The 20120-nt window shown below is 49.8% G+C and overlaps 1 protein-coding gene and 1 long non-coding RNA gene across 3 annotated transcripts; one reads left to right on the top strand and one right to left on the bottom strand.

The window, feature by feature from the left end:
- Positions 1–1944: 1944 nt before the first annotated feature.
- LOC117436800 (uncharacterized) lies at positions 1945–6102 on the bottom strand. The gene is made up of 3 exons (XR_004550133.1): positions 4958–6102; positions 2842–2956; positions 1945–2006 (listed from the first exon to the last, which is right to left on the bottom strand). It is a non-coding gene; the product is annotated as an uncharacterized lncRNA (long non-coding RNA).
- Positions 6103–13192: 7090 nt separating this feature from the next.
- LOC117436796 (ribosomal oxygenase 2-like) lies at positions 13193–19217 on the top strand. 2 transcript variants are annotated; one of them, XR_004550130.1, is made up of 4 exons: positions 13193–14155; positions 17124–17199; positions 18374–18490; positions 19138–19217. XR_004550130.1 is itself a non-coding variant. In XM_034067626.1 (4 exons), exons 1-4 carry the CDS (start codon positions 16717–16719, stop codon positions 19186–19188), a joined length of 339 nt encoding a protein of 112 aa, XP_033923517.1. In that variant the 5' UTR covers positions 16683–16716; the 3' UTR covers positions 19189–19217. The 2 variants fall into 2 exon arrangements, 1 of the variants encoding a protein (XP_033923517.1); XM_034067626.1 differs by lacking the exon at positions 13193–14155 and adding an exon at positions 16683–16811.
- Positions 19218–20120: the final 903 nt, after the last annotated feature.

Below are 20120 nucleotides of genomic sequence, written 5' to 3'. Positions count from 1 at the left end.
AGAGGAGTGGGAGGGGCGGAGCCGGAGAGGGGCGTGGCTACGAGCGAGTCACGTGCACATCAGCCAATCAGAGGCGTGGGGGGCGGAGCCGGAGAGGGGCGTGGCTACGAGCGGGTCACGTGCGCCGCAGCCAATCAGAAGAGTGGGGGGCGGAGCCGGAGAGGGGCGTGGCTAGGAGCGGGTCACGTGCGCAGCAGCCAATCAGAGGAGTGGGGGGGTGCCGCCGGAGCCGGGCGGGACTAGGCGTGACTGACAAGCGCCGCAGCCAATCAGAGGAGCGGGGGGGTGCCGCCGGAGCCGGGCGGGACTAGGCGTGACTGACAAGCGCCGCAGCCAATCGGAGGAGCGGGGGGGCAGTGTACAAGCCGAACGGAAGCGGGGCGGGACTCAGAGTGACTGACAGGCGTCTCAGCCAGGCGGGGTGCGGGTTGTGCCGCCGAACCGGGCCCGGACCGTACCGTACCGAGCCGAGGCGATTCATGCGGGTAACGGGACTCGGCGGAGGCTAACGGGGGGGGCAATGGCAGCTGTCGGCTCCCCTGGGACCCCATGGAAGCCACTCCGGTCCCTCCGGGCGGATCCGTCCCCCTCAGGCGGCTTCGGCTCCGCTCGGTTCCCTTCGGGCGGCTCCGTCCCCCTCAGGCGGCTTCGGCTCCGCTCGGTTCTCTTCGGCCGGTTCCGCCGCTTCGGGAGGGTTCGGCTTCGCCTCAGCCAATCAGAGGAGTGGGGGGGCGGTGTCGGAGAGGGGCGTGGCTACGAGCGGGTGACGTGCTCATCAGCCAATCAGAGGAGGTGGGGGCGGAGCCGGAGAGGGGCGTGGCTAGGAGCGGGTCACGTGCGCATCAGCCAATCAGAGGAGTGGGGGGCGGAGCCGGAGGGGGGCGTGGCTAGGAGCGGGTCACGTGCGCCGCAGCCAATCAGAAGAGCGGGGGGGCGGTGCCGGCGGCGGGCGGGACTAAGCGTGATTGACAACCGCCGCAGCCAATCAGAGGAGAGGGGGGGCGCCGTCGGCGCCGGGCGGGACTAAGCGTGATTGACAACCGCCGCAGCCAATCAGAGGCGTGGGGGGGCGCCGTCGGCGCCGGGCGGGACTAAGCGTGATTGACAACCGCCGCAGCCAATCAGAGGAGTGGGGGGGTGCCGCCGGCGCCGGGCGGGACTAGGCGTGACTGACAAGCGCCGCAGCCAATCAGAGGAGTGGGGGGGCCAGTGTAGAAGCCGAACGGAAGCGGGGCGGGACTAAGAGTGACTGACAGGCGTCTCAGCCAGTCGGGGTGCGGGTTGTGCCGCCGAACCGGGCCCGGACCGTACCGTACCGAGCCGAGGCGAATCATGGGGGTAACGGGACTCGGCGGAGGCAAACGGGGGGGGCAATGGCAGCTGTCGGCTCCCCTGGGACCCCATGGAAGCCACTCCGGTCCCTCCGGGCGGCTCCGTCCCCCTCAGGCGGCTTCGGCTCCGCTCGGTTCCCTTCGGGCGGCTCCGGCCTCTTGGCGTGCAGTTCGTAGTTTTGGCCACAGGAGGGCAGCACCGTCCTTTGCTCTGAGCCACCCCTTTGCTTCCCCTCCCGCATCTCCGGCACCTGCAGTACCGAGCTTTGGACACAGGATGGCAGCAGCGAGCAGTGCCCCGAGCTACGCCGTGCCCCCCCACCTCCAGCACCTGCAGTACCGACGCTTGGACACGAGGTGGCAGCACACGCTGCAGAAGCAACGGCCTGAGAGCAACGGCGGCTCCCCTCCCCGTTGACAGCCTCCGGGGACCCCAGCTGCTGAGTGGGGACAGTTTGCAATATTGGGGCTGGGGCAAAGTTGCTTAAGGAACTTCTATTCGAGATTCTTTCAGACTTTTATTGCTTTGTGTTTGCTTTGTGGGGATTTATAATCACATTCTTCTCTTTTGCTTTTTATTTTCTTTACACATTTTATTTCCTTTTTCATTCATGTTTTTTCCAGCTGTCCTTGTCTTTTAGTCTCTTTCAGTAACTTTTTTTAGGCGTCCCATACCTAAAATGAGATAAGAAATGGGCAAACATGGGTTAGAAAATGAAAAAAATGGTTCAAAACAGCTTACAAATGGTCCAAAGTGGAACACAAGTGGCCCAAAATGGATTAAAACAATCAAGAAATGGGTAAAAATGGGTTAGAAGTGGGCAAAAATGGCCTACAGTGCGGAAGATGTGGATAAATATGGGACAGAAACAGCCACAGACAGGTCAGAAATAGCCCCCAAAAAAGCTTTAAAGGGGTTAGAAATGGGAAAGATGGGTTAGAAATTGCCAAAAACGGCTTAAAACTGGTAAGAAATGGGCAAAACTGGGATAGAAATGGCCATGAATTGTTTTGAAATAGACTAAAATGGCTTAAAATAGGGTAGAAATGGGGAAAAATGGCTTAAACCAGGCTCAGAAATGGGCAAAAATGTGTTTGAAGTGGCAAAAAAAATGGTTAGAAGAAAAAATAGTTTAGAAATGGACAAAATGGCTTAAACCAGGTTAGAATTGGACATATAAGGGTTGCAAATGGCTAAAAATGGGTTTAAATCTAGTTAGAAGTGGCCACAATTGTGTTAGAAATCGTCAAAAAAGGCTTAAAGCTGCTGACAAATGGGAAAAAATGGGTTAGAGAAATAAAAAAGTGGCTTAAACAGAGTGAGAAAAGGGCCAAAAAAAGAGGGAAATTTTAAGAAATGGCTTTAAAAGGGTTAGAAGTGACCAAACACGGGTTAGAAATGGCAGAAAGAATTTAGAAATAGCAAATAAAACAGTTTAGAAGTGGGCATAAATGAGTTAGAAACAGCCATGTTACGGCATCTTCTTGGAATCAGGGGCTAAGTACACACCTCTGTCCCTGCAAGTGCTGCCCGGGGCTGCCAGGAAAGCCGATCTGTGCAATAGGCTGTGTGTGTTCTGGTCTGTGAGCCCACCATCAGCTACGGTACAGGTGAAGTCTTGTCACTGGAAAATGTTGAGCAGATAATACCCTTTAGTGAGCTAGAAAGCGGCACTAACGCTGCCTACCTGGCAGGTTAGGAAAGGCAGATACATTTGGGGTTATGCACACGAAAGCTCTACGTCCTGCCGTGGTTCCAATGTCATTGCTCTTAGAGGTAAATGGAAAAGCAGCCTCAGGCCTCCTGCTGGGCTTAGGGATCCATCAGCTGCACCTGAGCAGCTTTGCCTGCAGGATGTGATACTTGCTATGCTGGTAAGTGACCAGTTCAAATAGGCTGAAATCAAGGTGCATTTGCCCAGAGCTGGGTGTTACTCGCACTGGTACTGGTACTTGTGGCAGCAAACATTTACCGTGACCCACCTGCTGAACAGAGGTCAGTACTGCAAATAATAAGCCAGTTTCCCCTCCCTGGCTGCATTAAAACAGGCTCCTGCAGATGAATTTAACCTCATGTCAGTGAAGCACTTTAGCTCAAGGTGCCAAAGACAAGCTTCGGCATGGGCACAATGCCACCAGACACACCAAAGAGCGTGAGGACGGGAAGCCCTTCCCTAAGAAAGAAGGGTAACTGTGGCCTTGGGCTTCTAAAGAGACCCTCAGCAGCTGTAGGGAAATGCCTGCATTCCCTGGGGTTCTAATCATATGAGCACAGGATGGTTTTGGTTGGAAGGAACCTTTAAAGGTCATCTGGTCCAACCTCCCCTGCCATGAGCAGGGACATCTTCAACTCCATCAGGGTGCTCAGAACCACATCCAGCCTGGCCTTGAATGTCCCCAGGGATGGGGCATCCACCACCTCTCTGGCCAACCTCTGCCAGTGCTTTACCACCCTCATTACAGAAAAATACTGGGGCTGACCTGTTCCTGGTTCTCCCTCCCTCCCTCCAGGCCTTGCCTTCTCCTCAGCAGTGCAGGTCCTAATTCAACAAAGACAACACCAAGGGCTGCAAACTCTGCTGGCAGTACCCAAATGTCAAGAGGAAACCGGGGACCTGCATTGTCACAACATCCAACAGGATGATTAGAAAAACACTGGTAATTCCCCATAGCCATAGAGCTGCTGCAAAACAGCCTGCAAGCAAAGCAATTGCTGTTTAAGCAAAAAGCAGCGCAATGGTCTCCGAGCAGGAAAGCAAACCAAGCTGAGATTTCCTGGGACAATGTTTTCAATTACGTGAATGTAATTGACTGGAAGGGAAAAAACTTCTTGAATTAAGCACGTAAACAAGGTGAACAAAATAATTTCTTCCTTGTTCAAGCAGAGGATGTGGTTTTGCTCTCATTTACTGGCCCCAGGTAGGAGAATCTACATCTGTCCAGCTGTTAAAGTGTCACTCTGCATTATGCCAATGTAAGAGGAAACAAAGTCCTGCATCCACATCTTCAGCCCCAGCTCAAGAGGGACGTGGAGCTGCTCAAGCGAGCCAGAGGAAACCATGGAGCTGCTGCGAGGGCTGGAGCAGCTATGCTCTGGAGCCAGGCTGAGAGAGCTGGGCTGGGGCAGCCTGGACAAGAGAAGGCTCCTGAAGGGGAGACCTGAGAGCAGCTCCAGTGCCTAAAGGGGCTGCAGGAAACCTGGAGAGGGGCTTGGGACAAGGGCCTGTAGGGACAGGCCAAGGGGAATGGCTTGAACCTGCCCGAGGGGAAACTGAGCTGAGCTCTTAGGCAGAAGCTGTTCCCCGTGAGGGTGCTGAGGCGCTGGCACAGGGTGCCCAGAGAAGCTGTGGCTGCCCCATCCCTGGCAGTGTTCAAGTCCAGGTTGGACACAGGGGCTTGGAGCAACCTGCTCTAGTGTGAGGTGTCCCTGCCTGCCTGTGGCAGGGGTTGGAGCTGGATGAGCTTTAAGGTCCCTTCCAACATGAACCATTCCATGATTCTGTAAAATGTAGAAATGGGGAGGATAACTACAGGCAAATTACAGACCAATCGATGAAAGCAGAGAGTAAATGGATTTCCTCTCTCGGCAAGGTCAGAGAAGCATGTGCTACGATTACCAGACATACCTCCGCTCTCTTCTCCTGCTTCCCAGTTGCAGAAACCTCTCTTTCCTTTTTGGTCTTGCAGATGAAAGAAAGAGGCTAAAAAAGTCTTCTGGAGCTCTTGAAAGGGTCTGTTCTGGCACACACAGTGTGCACATGGCTGCACGCTGCTCTGAAACAGAAGGGTTCTTGTATTTATCTAAGAACAAGAACTGGGTTTTTCTCAAAGCTCAAGAAACCACTGATGTGGGTCCACAGCATCAACGCTGATGAGGCTGATAGGCGGGTGTGCAGCCTAAAAAGAACGCATGATCAGGGTGCAGGTCACGTGTAAAACTCGCTCAAAACAGACACTCATATAGGGCATCGTGCAAGCAGGGTATTGCTGCAGCAGCCGTCCCTTGAAGAAATGGCTGGTTTTACAAACCTGTCTATCCTTACATCATCTTTATGTTCCTCCTCCTCGTACATATGAACATAAATTGTTAACAAGTTAAGCATAGATGCATAGATGGCATAGATGGCCACTAAAAACAAGAAAAAAAACCCATGTACTACTATGCCAAACCTAATACATCGGTGCTGCTCACACCAAACCATACACTGGGAGCTTCCTGCCAGCCTGTACCACTTCAGAGCTTGCAGCTTTTACCATGATATTATGATATTAACTTGAATTTTTGCACTGACTGCTAAGAAAGCAAAAAAGGAAGCATTTTTAGCAAGGGATAATAAAGCTATTTCATAGTATCATATCTATAAATAAAGATGCATTCATTACCATCGTACATCACAGTCCTCTATGATAGGCAGGAAAGTGCCAAGTCCCCAGCTCCCCATGCCTCCCTGGGCACAGGCCCTCACTGCAGGGGCACCTCTCCAGCTCACAGGGCAATTCTGCTTTCGGAGGCAGCCTCCCGGAAGGATGCAGCCATTTCATCCTGTTTCAGGGCAGCACCACTCCAGGTGCTATCATTGCAACCGGCCACAAACTTCCCCTTTCTTGGGGGAAGAGAGGGAAACCGATGCGTTTGACTCCTGGAAAAGCTTTGGGGTGTGATGAGAAACATCCTGCACACAGAACAAAACAATCGAGCACCTTGGGGAAGCCCTGGCAAACTGTTTCTGCGGCTCTCCATGGGTCGCAGCACCCCCAGTGTCTCTCCCCCCCCCCCCCCCCCCCCGTTTGTCCGTACCCCAAAGACCACGGTGGTGGCGCCGTGCAGGAGGTGGATGCCGAGTCCGTGCAGCAGCGGCGGCAGCAGCTGTTGCCGTGGAGACCGTGACCCGGAGCGGCCGCGGGGAACACGAGTGCCTCCGGCAGGAGGGATGGGAAGGGGGACACGGTCCCCGCTGCAGGCCGGGACAGCAGCGCCGCCCCCCCCGCGACTGCCCCCCTCCGGCTGCCGGCCTGCCCCAGACCCCCTCGGTGCCCCGGTTCTACCCTGGGCCGAGCCGAGCCGTGCCGTGCCGATCCGGGCTGAGCCGTGCGGAGCCGTGCCCGGCGGGGGGGGCAATGGGAGGTGTCGGCTCCTCCCGGAACCACTCGGTTCCCTTCCTCCTCCTGCCCCCTCCCGCCCCTCCCCGCCCCGCCCGCCGCCATAGGGCGGTCATGGAGGAGGTGCAGAGAGAGGTGCGGGAGCAGGAGCCGTGAGGAGAGGGGAGGGAGGCGGCTGGGGGGGGAGCGCGGCTCTGCGCCGCCATGGGGAGAGGGGAGACAGGGGCGGGCACGGGGGGGGGGGGGGGGGGGGTGCACTGATGCCACTTGATAGGCGCCATCTTGAGTACGGGCGCCGGGACAGGCCAAATTAATGAGACGCCATTTTGACGTACGGCACTACGGGGCGGCCATCTTGGTGAGGTGCTAGCCTGAGTACGGCACCTCACCCCTCATGGCGTCCGCGTTGCCGTGGTAACGGCCGCACCGCGCCTGCGCTGCCGCCATTTTTTGTTCCAAGATGGCCCTGACGAGCGCGGCGCGGCCGGAAGCTCCGTTCCCGTCCCGTTCCCTCCTCTCAGGGCTCGCAGGGCCCCCACAGAACCCCATAATGGGAATGCAGAACTCCAGATACCCCTCATAAAGCCCCACAGAACCCCGTATCCCCCCCCTATTGCCCCACACGTCATCTAGGGACTCCAGAACCCCATATCCCCCCATATTCCCCCATACACCCCATAAGGGGTCTCCACACCCCTACAGAACACCACGGAGAGACTCCAGACCCCCAAATCCCTCCATAGACCCCCATACAGGGACTCCAAATCCCCCCACAGACCCCCATACTGGGACTTCAGACCCCCAAATCCCCCCAGACCCCCATGTAGGGACTCCAGACCCCCAAATACACCCATAGACCCCCATGCAGGGACTCCAGACCCCCAAATCCCCCCACAGACCCCCATGTAGGGACTCCATATCCCCAAAACCCCAGTATTGTCCTCCCATATTCCCCGCCCTATGATAGGGTAGGCTAACCCCATCTAATCCAGGCTCATCTAACCCAGGCTAACTGAGGATAGGCTAATCCAGGTTAACCAAGACTAACTCGAGGTAACTCAGACTAAACTAAGTTAAGGAGGCTAGGATAATCTCACCCGTCTAATCTCACCTGTCTCTTATCTGAGCTAAATGACCCGGGATGATCCAAACCGGGTCACCCAAGCTAATCTGACCCGGGATAATCCGACCTGGGCTAATCTGACCGGGCTAATCTGACCCGGACTAACCTGACTCGAGCTAATCTGACCCCTGGGGTAATCTGACCAGGGACAAATCTGACCCAGGACAAATCTGACTAGGGTCAGTCTCCCCCCAGTCAATCTCACCCAGGTCTAATCTCACTCATCTTAATCTCACACTGGATGGAGGCTATGCTATGCTTCCCCAGGCTAGGCCAAACCACACAGCCGTGGTAAACTAACGCAGGCTATGCTAACCCGAAGTGAGCCGAGCAGAGCTGAAGCCACCCGGGGGGGCGGGGCGGAGGGTCAGCGCCGTCCAATCCCGGGCCGCACGGCTGAGGGGCCGTTTTCCCGCCTAGAGACCGGTGGCCAATCAGCGGTGTCCTTTTCTGTGAGGGAGCGATGGCAGTGCCCGGGAAGGAGCAGACAGCGGTGAGGGCTGGAACGCAGCTTTGTTTTCTGTACGTGCACGGTTACGGAGCTCAGCAGGGTTTAGCTCGGCGCGGTAAAAATCGAGACTTGCTGGACGAAGGTTAGTTCGGGCTTTGGTGGGCGGGAAGACTGTTGTGATGACGGAGGAAAGGGGTTTAAATGGGAGAGATAGTGGGGAAGGGGGGGAGAATGGCTGTTAGGGGGGACAGATGGTAGAGAAGGGGGGTGGGGGTGTGGGAATAATGGCGGTTAAAAGGGATAGATGATGAGAAAGGGGTGAAGAGTGGGATACGGGATAGAAGAACAGGGGGGAGTGGCGGGGGGGAAGACAAATTGGCGTGGTGGGGAAAAGCAGATGCCGTATTGGGGGGGACAACACATGACAAGAAATGGACCAAAAGGGCTTGGAAACAGCCAGAATGGCTTCAAAAGAGAAACAAGTGGGCATCAATAGGTTAGAAATAGCCTAAAGAAGATTACAAATAACCAAGAGCAGCTTAAAACAGGACAGAAATTACCACAAATAGAAGTAACAAAGAAACAGTTTAAAACTAGTAAGGAATGGGCAGAACAAGATGGAAAAGCCTCTCCATTGTTTACAATGTGACAAAAGAATCTAAAAAAGGTTTAGAAATGGAGAAGAGTAAGATAAAAATGACCATACAGGAGTTAAACCAAGCTAGGAAAGGGCAAGACCAGGCTAGAAATGGGTAGGAAATGGACCAAAATGGTTTGGAAACTGCCAGAATGGCTTCAGAAGAATTAGAAATGGGCATCAAGAGGTTAGAAATAGCCTGAAACACATTAGAAATAGGCAAGAGCAGCTTAAAACAGGCCAAAAATGACCACAAATACTAAAGAAGTAGCCAAAACCAGCTTAAAACTAGTAAGGATTGGGCAGAATAAGATGGAAAAGCCTCTCCATTGTTTACAATGTGCCAAAAGAATCTAAAAAAGGTTTAGAAATGCAGAAGAGTAAGATAAAAATGACCATACAGGAGTTAAACCAAGCTAGGAAGGGGAAGACCAGGCTAGAAATGGGTAGGAAATGAACCAAAATGGTTTGGAAACTGCCAGAATGGCTTCAGAAGAATTAGAAATGGGCATCAAGAGGTTAGAAATAGCCTGAAACACATTAGAAATAGGCAAGAGCAGCTTAAAACAGGCCAGAAATGACCACAAATACTAAAGAAGTAGCCAAAACCAGCTTAAAACTAGTAAGGACTGGGCAGAATAAGATGGAAAAGCCTCTCCATTGTTTACAATGTGCCAAAAGAATCTAAAAAAGGTTTAGAAACGGAGAAGCGTAAAATAAAAATGACCATACAGGAGTTAAACCAAGCTAGGAAAGGGCAAGACCAGGCTAGAAATGGACCAAAATGGTTTGGAAACTGCCAGAATGGCTTCAGAAGAATTAGAAATGGGCATCAAGAGGTTAGAAATAGCCTGAAGCACATTAGAAATAGGCAAGAGCAGCTTAAAACAGGCCAAAAATGACCACAAATACTAAAGAAGGAGCCAAAACCAGCTTAAAACTAGTAAGGATTGGGCAGAACAAGATGGAAAAGCCTCTCCATTGTTTACAATGTGCCAAAAGAATCTAAAAAAGGTTTAGAAACGGAGAAGAGTAAGATAAAAATGACCATACAGGAGTTAAACCAAGCTAGGAAACGGCAAAACCAGGCTAGAAATGGGTAGGAAATGGACCAAAATGGTTTGGAAACTGCCAGAATGGCTTCAGAAGAATTAGAAATGGGCATCAAGAGGTTAGAAATAGCCTGAAACACATTAGAAATAGGCAAGAGCAGCTTAAAACAGGCCAGAAATGACCACAAATACTAAAGAAGTAGCCAAAACCAGCTTAAAACTAGTAAGGACTGGGCAGAATAAGATGGAAAAGCCTCTCCATTGTTTACAATGTGCCAAAAGAATCTAAAAAAGGTTTAGAAATGCAGAAGAGTAAGATAAAAATGACCATACCGGAGTTAAACCAAGCTATGAAGGGGAAGACCAGGCTAGAAATGGGTAGGAAATGGACCAAAATGGTTTGGAAACTGCCAGAATGGCTTCAGAAGAATTAGAAATGGACATCAAGAGGTTAGAAATAGCCTGAAGCACATTAGAAATAGGCAAGAGCAGCTTAAAACAGGCCAGAAATGACCATAAATACTTAAGTAACCAAAAATAGCTTAGAACTAGTCAGGAATGGGATGAAGTAAAATGGAAATGCCTGGTAATTGTTTAGAATTAGTCTTACTGAGGCTTACCTGAACCTAGCGACCGTTTCTCACTGTGCAGCTTCTCAGACAGCCAACATGCAAGATCCATTCCCTGGGCATGATGCTCCAGCTTCTCAGCTGTTGGGACTCTGCTCTGGGAGGGGCAGTTTCTGCCTGACCTGGATACTGCTGGTTCTCTTTCTCCCTGCCATCTGGGCTTGCTTCTTCCCCGTGCTCTTCTTTATCTATCTCTGCCACGGATTCTGCTGCTTCCTGCTCTCACAGCCAAGCAGTGGAGAAAAGAGAACAGTGAGGGATTTTTTTATGGACAAATCCCATGCAAGCATTTCACAGGAGAGACAATCCCCTACAAAAATTCTTACCTATGAAACCCAACAGCCGCAGCCACTGCAGCCATTAGCGAGGGCCTGTGCTTGAGCTGCCTCTGCATCTGGAATAAGAAGCATTTATGAAGAAGCCTGATGGCTTTACTGGAGCTAAGCAGTTGTCCAAAGACGGGCGAAAGCAGGAGAGCAACAGCAGCAACTGAAGTCCTTAACAGAAAGGCTGGGATGAGCTGGCCTCCCCCAGGGCTCAGCCCAGCAAGGTCTGTGTGCAGAACAAAAGGAGGGCAATGCACCCTTCCCCCTTCTCATTTCTCCGAGAATCCCAGTCTCCAGATCCTTCAGCACCTTAAAGCTACAGTCAACAGTCTAATTTCCCAACTAAGCACAAGATTAGATCAGAGAAAACAAGCAGGGAACGCCTTGGCTGCTTTAGAAACAGCTATTTCAACCCTGGCCCCTTTCCCTCCCAGTGCAGGTACAGTGTGAATTACGGACCTCCAGGTAACCCCCCCCCCCCCCCCCCCGTGCCTTCACTCCCCTCAGTACCGAGCACCGAGAGGCTTCCCGTGCCGAGCGGCCAGCAGGCAGGAGAGGCCCCTCTGCGCACGCCCAAGGCACGGCCGGGCGGCCGGGCCCGCTCCCCTCCCCGGTAAGCCCGGCCCCGCGGTGGGCTCGGCTCTCACCTGCTGCTGCCGGGACCCGGACCTGGACCCGGACCCTGCCCGCCGCCATGCTGCTCCCGGGGGCTGCGCCTGCCACACCGAAACGGCGCGGAGGGACCGGAGCCGGCGGGCGGCCACCAGACTGCGGCCGCATGGAGCCGCGCTTGCTACAGCCCGCCGGAAACCGGCGGGCACCACGTGACACCAGCCACTTCCGGGGACAGGGAGCACCACGGCTCATGCGCGGAGGCAGGGCTGCAGTACCTAACCTGGACACAAGATGGCAACAGCGAGCGGCGCCCGCCGCCGAAACGCCCGCCACCCCCCCCCCCTTCCAGCCCTGCCGATCATTGTCATGTCATCCTTATGGGATCACTGTCGGGGCTGCAAGAGTGTCTGCCGGCTGCTCTGCATCTCTGCCACAGAGCCTTGCTTCAAGCCTGCTTTCATCACGTTGACAACTGCTTCAGAGCAGAGATCTGAACAAAAACACTGGCCAAATTATCACCGAGTTGCTAAACAACTACTATGTTAATACCCACACAGCTTTTATGTCTAGAGACCATTGCTGAGCCCAGAACCTGTAACCTCCATCCCAAGGAAATGCTCAAGATCTGCCTCTGATCATAATACACACAGACTTGCACTACAGATGCTGCACCTGGCCCAAATACACACCATGAGTAGAGCAGCTCCAAGGCAAACACACACACACAAAACACTACACATGCTGTGACACCAACAAACAGAGAATAACCTACACAGGCACAGTACCTCCCAGACGGAGCAGCACATCTGCCCGGATCACATGCACAGACCCAAGAGCAAAGCAACCGGGCTCCTGAGGAGCCTGAGAACCAGGTCTGACAAAACCAAATCATTCCAAACACAAATAAGATAAAAATGACCATACAGGAGTTAAACCAAGTTAGGAAAGGGCAAGACCAGGCTAGAAATGGGTAGGAAATGGACCAAAATGGTTTGGAAACTGCCAGAATGGCTTCAGAAGAATTAGAAATGGGCATCAAGAGGTTAGAAATAGCCTGAAGCACATTAGAAGTAGGCAAGAGCAGCTTAAAACAGGCCAGAAATGACCACAAATATTGAAGAAGGAGCCAAAACCAGCTTAAAACTAGTAAGGAATGGGCAGAATAAGATGGAAAAGCCTCTCCATTGTTTACAATTTGCCAAAAGAATCTAAAAAAGGTTTAGAAACGGAGAAGAGTAAGATAAAAATGACCATACAGGAGTTAAACCAAGCTAGGAAAGGGCAAGACCAGGTTAGAAATGGGTAGCCTGAAGCAGATTAGAAATAGGCAAGAGCAGCTTAAAACAGGACAGAAAAGACCATAAATATCTAAGAGGTAACCAAAAACAGTTTAAAACTAGTAAGGAATGGGTAGAATAAAAATTCTGTCTTAAATTTCTATTCAGATCTGAATGGAAAGTGAACACCTTACTTCATTGTAGGGTGAAATTAATGTGAAATAAACAGTACAGGGGCTATTAGGAACTGCCCATTCAGAATGGTGTGTGCCTTCCTGAGGGTTGTGTTTATGTACCCACTCTTCCAAAGTCTCCCAGAACTGAACAGAATCATAAAGTCTCCAAGAGGATTTACTGAATCACACACAAATGAAGTGGTTGCGTCTTCTCATGCACAGAACATTCATTTGATAGAATGTCTCTGGGGCTAGGTGAGGAAGAAGACCAACCAGCTAACAGATGGAACAAAACCCCATCACAACACTGCAATCACACCTCACTCTGTGGGCCCTGTGGATAGAACTAGAATTTTCCATTGCTCTCAGGTGCCTCGTTAAGGCACTGAGGGCATTAGTAAGCCTTAATGACCCTAAACAGCCTCACCTGTGCACCAGACCACACCCAGGAGCCCTATTTAAACCGAGCTCTGTACCTCAGTTTTCTTTAGAACTCTGTTGGAGGAATGCTGCTCTTCAGCTCTGTCCCTGCCTGTGAAGATTCTTAGTCTGGACTTCAGACTGACTGCCCGGCTTGATCTTCTATATGATTATAGAGCAGCTTGGCAATTGCTGGACCTGATGGTGATTTGTGGACTGGATTGCTGCTTGTTCACAAGCCTGATAGACTCCTGGCTGGACTTGGCTGCTGCTGGACCTTCTCTTCTTGGGTACCTTGAAATTGGGCCTAGGCTGGCAGAGGTCTCTTCTCCTGCTGTGGGAGCCCAGAGGTGGCCTGGTCTGCTCTTGTTTCCTGAGGGCTGTGGAGATCCCTGCAAGGTTTGTGGGCAGTGTGGAGGATATGGCTCTGAGGGTGAGCCTGTGCTGCGGCACCAGAGGGGCCTCTTGCCAGGGAGCCGGGAGTGCTGTGTGCTCTGCCTCACCAACTGCCTCATCCACAGAGAACAGCTGGGCTTCTCTGGGCCTTTTGCATGGATTTCTTTGCCTTGAGCAAAATATTTGGCTGCTGAGTTATGAACTAACTCCTTAGACCTGTTTGAGGCACTACAGTGAAGAGCTGCAGGTAAAGGCCTGCAGTCTAAGGAGCAAATTATGTTTGTTTTCCAAGTGCCATGAAGTGCTGCCCCAGAAGTACCACTGCAAGGCAAAGTATGTGGGGCTGGTGTGCCCTTTCTCTGCTATATGTGTGATTGGACTTGGAAATGGCTTTTAATTGCAATGTTTCATATCAAGCTTGTGGGGAGAGTCTTGCTGAGGCTGACACAACTCCCAGTTTGACTGAGTTAACTGGCTAATTGGAGAGACATGGGAAGATGTACATCAAAAGAGAGTAAGAGGCTTCTGAAACAGGAGGTGGAGAAAGCGAACTCCATTCAAAATCCATTACCAGGAACTTCAGCCAGCCTCAAGCAGTCATCTGTAATGCAGCTAAACCAAGGTAAGTGTTGAGCCTTACTACTTTTACTGATAAGACTTTACTTTTTAAAGCAGTGTGCTGAACATGTTTAAGTGTTTCTATGTATATTTGCAAACATAACTTCTATTGATGTGTCTCAAATGCATTTGGAAGCTAGTTTGTGTGTTTGTGTGCTCTAGTGCTCCTCAGAGTTGCTACAACTACCAGGTGCTAAAAGCCCTTCAGAATAAGACTAAGCAGGAGCTGCAAGGATATTAAAAGCAAACATTCAGATACTAATCAAACTTCCTACATGTCTCAATAACTGAACAAGTTCTATTGTGTGTGCACAGCTACACAATAGTGCACTTTCTGGGTTTGGCTAGGAAAAGATGTCTTAGCATGGTGTTTGCTCTCTCAGGTGAGTTCAAGGCCTGACAGAGCTGGTTGAACCAGTGATGCAGGTGTTGGTCCATCTTATTCAGCCTGGTGAGGTTTCTGTTACTTTGCTTCAGGGCAGTGAGTGAATCATTTTGTTTGGGAGGCTGCAGCTGTGTCTAACCCTGTTTCTATGCTGGTTGGGGAAGGAATGCCTTATGGAAAGGAAGTATACCTGTGTGGTGGTAATGATTACATTGCTGAAGAGATGTTTAAGGCTATACAGCAGTGGTGCTAGATTTAATGCATTGAGACCCTTTGTTATATGTATATGATGTAGTTAAAAAGTATGTCTTGTGATTATTTGTATATGTACAGTTGTATAAAGTTAGTCCTTGTTACAATAGCCTATTTTGTGCTTCTGCATTGGCTCTAGATAACTTGGACCTTCTATCGAATTGATTTTGGCCCAGGTTCACAGGGTTAGTCATAAAACTGAGTTCTTATAGGACTGGGGCTCCTGAGATATTTTTGAGTCTTTGTGCCCTCTAAGTGAGCATAACCTGCACACAGCATGGTATTCTCAGCTTCTAGAAACAAGTGCTAGAGGATTAGCCTATTAAGTTATGGGGAGAGAGAGGAAAACAGTACCAAGTACTAGCTCTTGTTACATTTGGTTCTAACTGTGCATGTCATTAGAAATTAGAAATAACAAAAAGCTTTTTTTTTTTTTTTTTTTTCCCCTGCCAAGATGGTCAGAAGCAGAGAGCAATTTTCTTGGATTTAGTACTTGTCAGACTTTTACCCAATTCAGTATTTGATCCTTTCTTAACCCATGGAGGGGAGCTGAGCAGTTTTGTTGGCATTCAGCTTCTGAGCTGCTCTTTTCTTCATCAGGAGAAAACCTTTAAATCACTCACAGACTAATAGAAAATAAACAAACACAGGGTTTAATTTTTATACTTAACTGCTCCACATCTCACTTGAAAAGTTCATGATCATGTTTTAAGAGACTTGCTCATCTCTGGGGGGTGGGCATTTTCCTCCCTGCATGGAGAAGTTCCCTTAGGGTGAAAAGAGGGGAAATTTTAATGGGTTACAGAATGATCTTTCTAAATTCTTGATTACTTTCAATTTTGGGTATGTAATATCTACTGGAGTTCTTAATCAATTGGTGTTTCTAGGTCTTTATTGAAGCTAGAGAGCTGAGTTAGTTTTTTTGTGCGATGTCATGCTAACTGTTGGGTGATGGCTTTTCATAGACATGTTTGAGTCAGCTGTCTGCATAGTGGCTGCCTAGTTTCTCCCATAGGGCAATGCAATGAAGTGTAGTATGTTCTAGAAAGCCTACATGTAGGATGTATGGATTTTGATGGCTGCTGCAGGAGAGGAGTATTTGTTGTTATTGTGGAAATTTGTTGCTGGGTTTTATACTTGCTTGAGTTTGGTGTGTTTTCATCTGGAAAAAAGCAGGTTGTATGCTTGGAACAAGAATTTAGCAAAGCTGGAGAGACAGAAGTGCAAATGCTAAATGAAAAAAGCAGAACCTGATGGGTGGTACCTGTTAAATAATGTTCTGTACTGGTGCCAATCAGGGCAGTGTAATGATCAGGGCTTCTATGCATGAGCTTCCTAGGATGTAACATGCTCTATCTGTGCTCTCCTGGCAATATGCTCTACTTTGCTCTTAAAGTCTTCAATTTTTACATGAGTACTTTTTTGACTTTTTTTACCCCATTGAAGTGGATGATTAAATAAAAGCTGTTGTCACTTATCACCAGTCTTAACCTCTCAACACCCTTGTGGTAATAGCACTACTATAAGACTTAATCCTCTTGTTTCATGCCAGCTTTGTGTTGGAGGAGTTACTGTCCCAGAGTCTGTACTCAGTTTATACCAGAGCACAGAGCTCTAAGCTACTAGTAGTAGTCACAGAAACTGAAATCATGAACACTTCCCAGTGATGCTTAATCAAATCTGTGTTAAGGAAGCTGTGGTAGAAAAATGTTTGAGAGCAAAATTTAACAGTGATGGTTTCTGAGGTGTATGGGTAGGTTTAAGTTTTGGTTACTGTAAAATGAAATACATAAACCCATGTATCTATCAGCCTTTCTATAAGGAGTGTAATTAGATCCTTGCCTAGTTAATTGAAGTACCTGTGTGCCAAAGCTTTGTTGTGAAACTGGGAGAAGGTTCTTCCTGTGTGTCAGGCAGTGGCCTTTAACATGGAACTTGCCATTTTAGTATGGAAATTGGAGGCAGCAATCTTAAATTTGCTTTCAGATGACATTTATGAGCTAAACTCAATCATTTATTTGTGGTAAGCTGACACTGAGAGAACTTGTCTTTAGACTAGAGTGGATACTTGGGAAACTTTTTTTCCATTAGAATACCTCTATTTATCGGATGGGTTTACATGGGGAACCTGGAAAATTGCTTCAGAAGTACAAATCACTGGAATTATGGTCATTTTGTGCATATCTTCTCACTTGAACATCATATCTATAAGATATTGATTATAATAGGGGACCTGGTTATTTATAAATGTATAGCCACATTTTAAGGGATTTTAAGGTTTATTTCTTTCTTGAAGAAGCAAAGAACTTTTATTTTTGTGTAATTTTGCATGTAGCCTGACCTTGGAAGATCAAAAAAGAAGAGGCTGCATGTCAAGAGAAGAGAGAAGAGGTGGCGTGTGTAACGGCGAGGTGAGGAGCGGCGTCGGGCAGAAGAGGGGGCATGAGAAAGGCACCCTGGGCAAAGGGAATCCCTGTGGGCACAGGGCGAGGTCACGTAAGAGCATGATGGCACCTTTGGGGGGCCCTGAGGAGCGTTGTGTGCTGGGCGACCTCCCTGTAAGCAGGGCTCAGGTCTTTGCTACTCTTGGTTTTGGCCTTTGGCCGTCTTGCTCCTTTGGCTGCCCGGAGAGCGTGGCAACCCTGTAAGGAGGGTGAGAGCCAGCGTCTCCGCACCCGAGGGGGAAATAGAGCTCTCTTGGACCCCCAGGCCACCCTGTAAGCAGGGGAGGGCCATTTCCCTGTCCCTCTCCTCTGCCCCAGCAGCTCTCTGCCTGCTGGTGGCCTACCCAGCCTGACCCCCTGTTGTCAGGGCGTGTCACAGCATCTGGCCCTTGGCCTGTTGAAGCTCTCCGGCTTCCATGCAGCCCTGGGCATGGTCTGAGGCTCTCCTCTCTTGCTTGGTGAGTAGGGTGACTCCCCAGACAGTGGCTGCACAGAGACCGTCTCCCTTTTTGGGACGTTTTGGTTTGTGTTTGTCTTGTCCTTGTCTATCAATGTGAGGGAGTGAGTGAGCTTGTCCTTTAGGCACCTGTTAAAATTGCTGCAGCTTAGCTTAAGCCTCCCTGGAAGGAGAGCAGGTCTCTGTGCAGTAACAGGGGCGTCTTCCCTAAGTCCACGAGCGGAGGGATGGTCTGGACTCGCCCCTTCTTTCCAAAGACGGCGCCAAGCCACTTAGTCGTGGTGCAGGCAATGCGACCTGCCTGTAGTCAGGATCTGGGTCTCTGCCTGCATGGCTGCCTGTGCTGCTGGTGGCCTGGCAGCGTGACCCCCTGTTGTCAGGGCGTGTCACAGTATTTTCCCCTTTGTGCCTGGAAGCCGGAGAGCTTCAATACGCCGTCACCATAATGAGAACAAACCAGACCTTGTCAAGCCCCAGTCCCTTCCCTCTGTACCACTGACCGGGAGCTAGTGAGAATGCATGTACAGTTTAGAGTGAGCTACTGCGTGGGGCTGCAGAGTGGTAATGGAAGGGCTAAAGGCATGAAGCAGATTTGGGATTGGAGCACTGTGTTTCCAGCTTTGACATCAGTTTTCTGTTTTACTTCAGTGCAACTATTTTAGTAATTATTTTTTTTCTTATTAGTTCCTGTCCTTCACCTCTTGGGGAGTTTACTTACTGGATGCACTTCCTGGCCTTGTGTTTGACGCAGCAAAAGAAGATGTGGCACTGCGGACGAGCATACTGAGGAAGCTGCTTCTGGTAAGTAGGTGGAAGTAGAGAGAATAACAGTGCATTCAGCTGGAACTTCAGCACTGAGGCAAGCATGTATCTTGCTGATCTGCTTTGAAAGCTCAGGGCAAAGGCACTACCTTGTCCAGCAGCATAATCACTTCTTTTGAAGTCATTGACTCTTCAGAGGTTTGCTCCATCTGAAGCATTGTCTGCTTTTTTGCACTGCCTTTCTTTGGTATCACAGTGTCCTTGGATAGGTTGCTTCCTTATAAATGTAATGGTGTTTGCTTTGGAACAGTCAGACAAGCTTAGCTCCTGTTGGGCCAAGCTCTTGAATCTTTAAAAGTCAGCTAAGCTGTAAATTGTTCTGCGATTTCCTTGCGATAGTCTGGTTGTGCTGCCGGTCAGCACACAGAAAGAACAGGTCCCTTTTTCAGCTACACTAGCAAGTCTTTTAGCACAGCAGGGAGCTGTGGAGCAGGAGAAAATGAACGTCGGGTTTGGTGTGTGAATAGTTCTTGGGGAATGGGTAGAAGAAAGGGTTGTGTTGGGAGTAAATGTTAGGCTCTGCAAAGCTGAGAAATGTCCAGGTTTTTGCTGCGATACTGAACCTCTTTCTCTTTAGGCTAATCTATTTAGCTTGAATTCATGTGGGTAACTCTGTGCATGTTTAGCAGGTGGATGTAGCTGACTCAAGAGGAAAGCTGAGCAACCTTGGATACTGAGCTCTAATTGGTGAGTCTAGAGGTTACTACTGTTTACAAAGCTAATGTTTATAACTTGTTTGTTCTTGTATTTGTAAAATTGCATTTGTGTATTTTGTAATACTGTATTTGTAAAAACACCGTGGGAAACTACAGCCTTGGCAGAGATCATTCTCTGCACGAAAACATGGGAAATTACAGAAGCATAACAAGACAATTGACCTTGCTTATGCCTGCCAAGAATCTTCTTGTCCAGCAACAAGGCTCAGGGTATTGGGATCGCTCACTGCGTGGCCTTGGCTCTGCAAGAATTGCATGAGTGCGGACTTGTAGAAATGCTTTTTGTTGTGTTAATAAAAAAATGGAGAGGGTGAGGGTGGATGAGAGGGACTATTGATTTTGTACTTGTATGGGTTGTTTCTGTACCCCTATGATGTTTTCCTCCCTGACTGTAACTTGTTAGAATAGTTGCCTTAACTGAAAAAGGAGAGGGTGAGGCTGGATGGGAGGGACTATTGATCTTGTATGGTGCCGCGGCCAGGTGGAGGGGAGAAAACACCGATACGATGTAGGTTCACAAAATGCTCCGTTTATTGATTACAAAGCTGCTCTTAATATACTGTCTTACACGTGATCACGCATTACTTGATTGGCTGCTTCACTTTGCCCACGAGGGATACACGCTCCCCTTTACCTCTCCTGATTGGTTTCACGCCTTCGCTTCAGCTTAGCGTTACATCATGCTTCTGCAATTACTGGCATCCTGTTATTGCATTCCTGTTTTGCTGATCTTGACACTTCTTCTTCTTTTAACCTGGGGTCATAAGTTCACTTTCTCACAGCTTGCTGTAGGCCTCTTCAAGCGCCCATGCTCGACCCCCAACATCTCCCCCTCTTTTTTCAAATAAGGCGTTTGTCATCTGCTGCATGCGTTGCATAATACATTGTAACAA

This window comes from Melopsittacus undulatus, chromosome 11 (assembly GCF_012275295.1).
Source record: "Melopsittacus undulatus isolate bMelUnd1 chromosome 11, bMelUnd1.mat.Z, whole genome shotgun sequence".
Classification (NCBI taxonomy): domain Eukaryota; kingdom Metazoa; phylum Chordata; class Aves; order Psittaciformes; family Psittaculidae; genus Melopsittacus; species Melopsittacus undulatus.
Note: the sequence above shows the minus strand (reverse complement) of the source record. Positions and strands in the feature narration are given on the sequence as shown.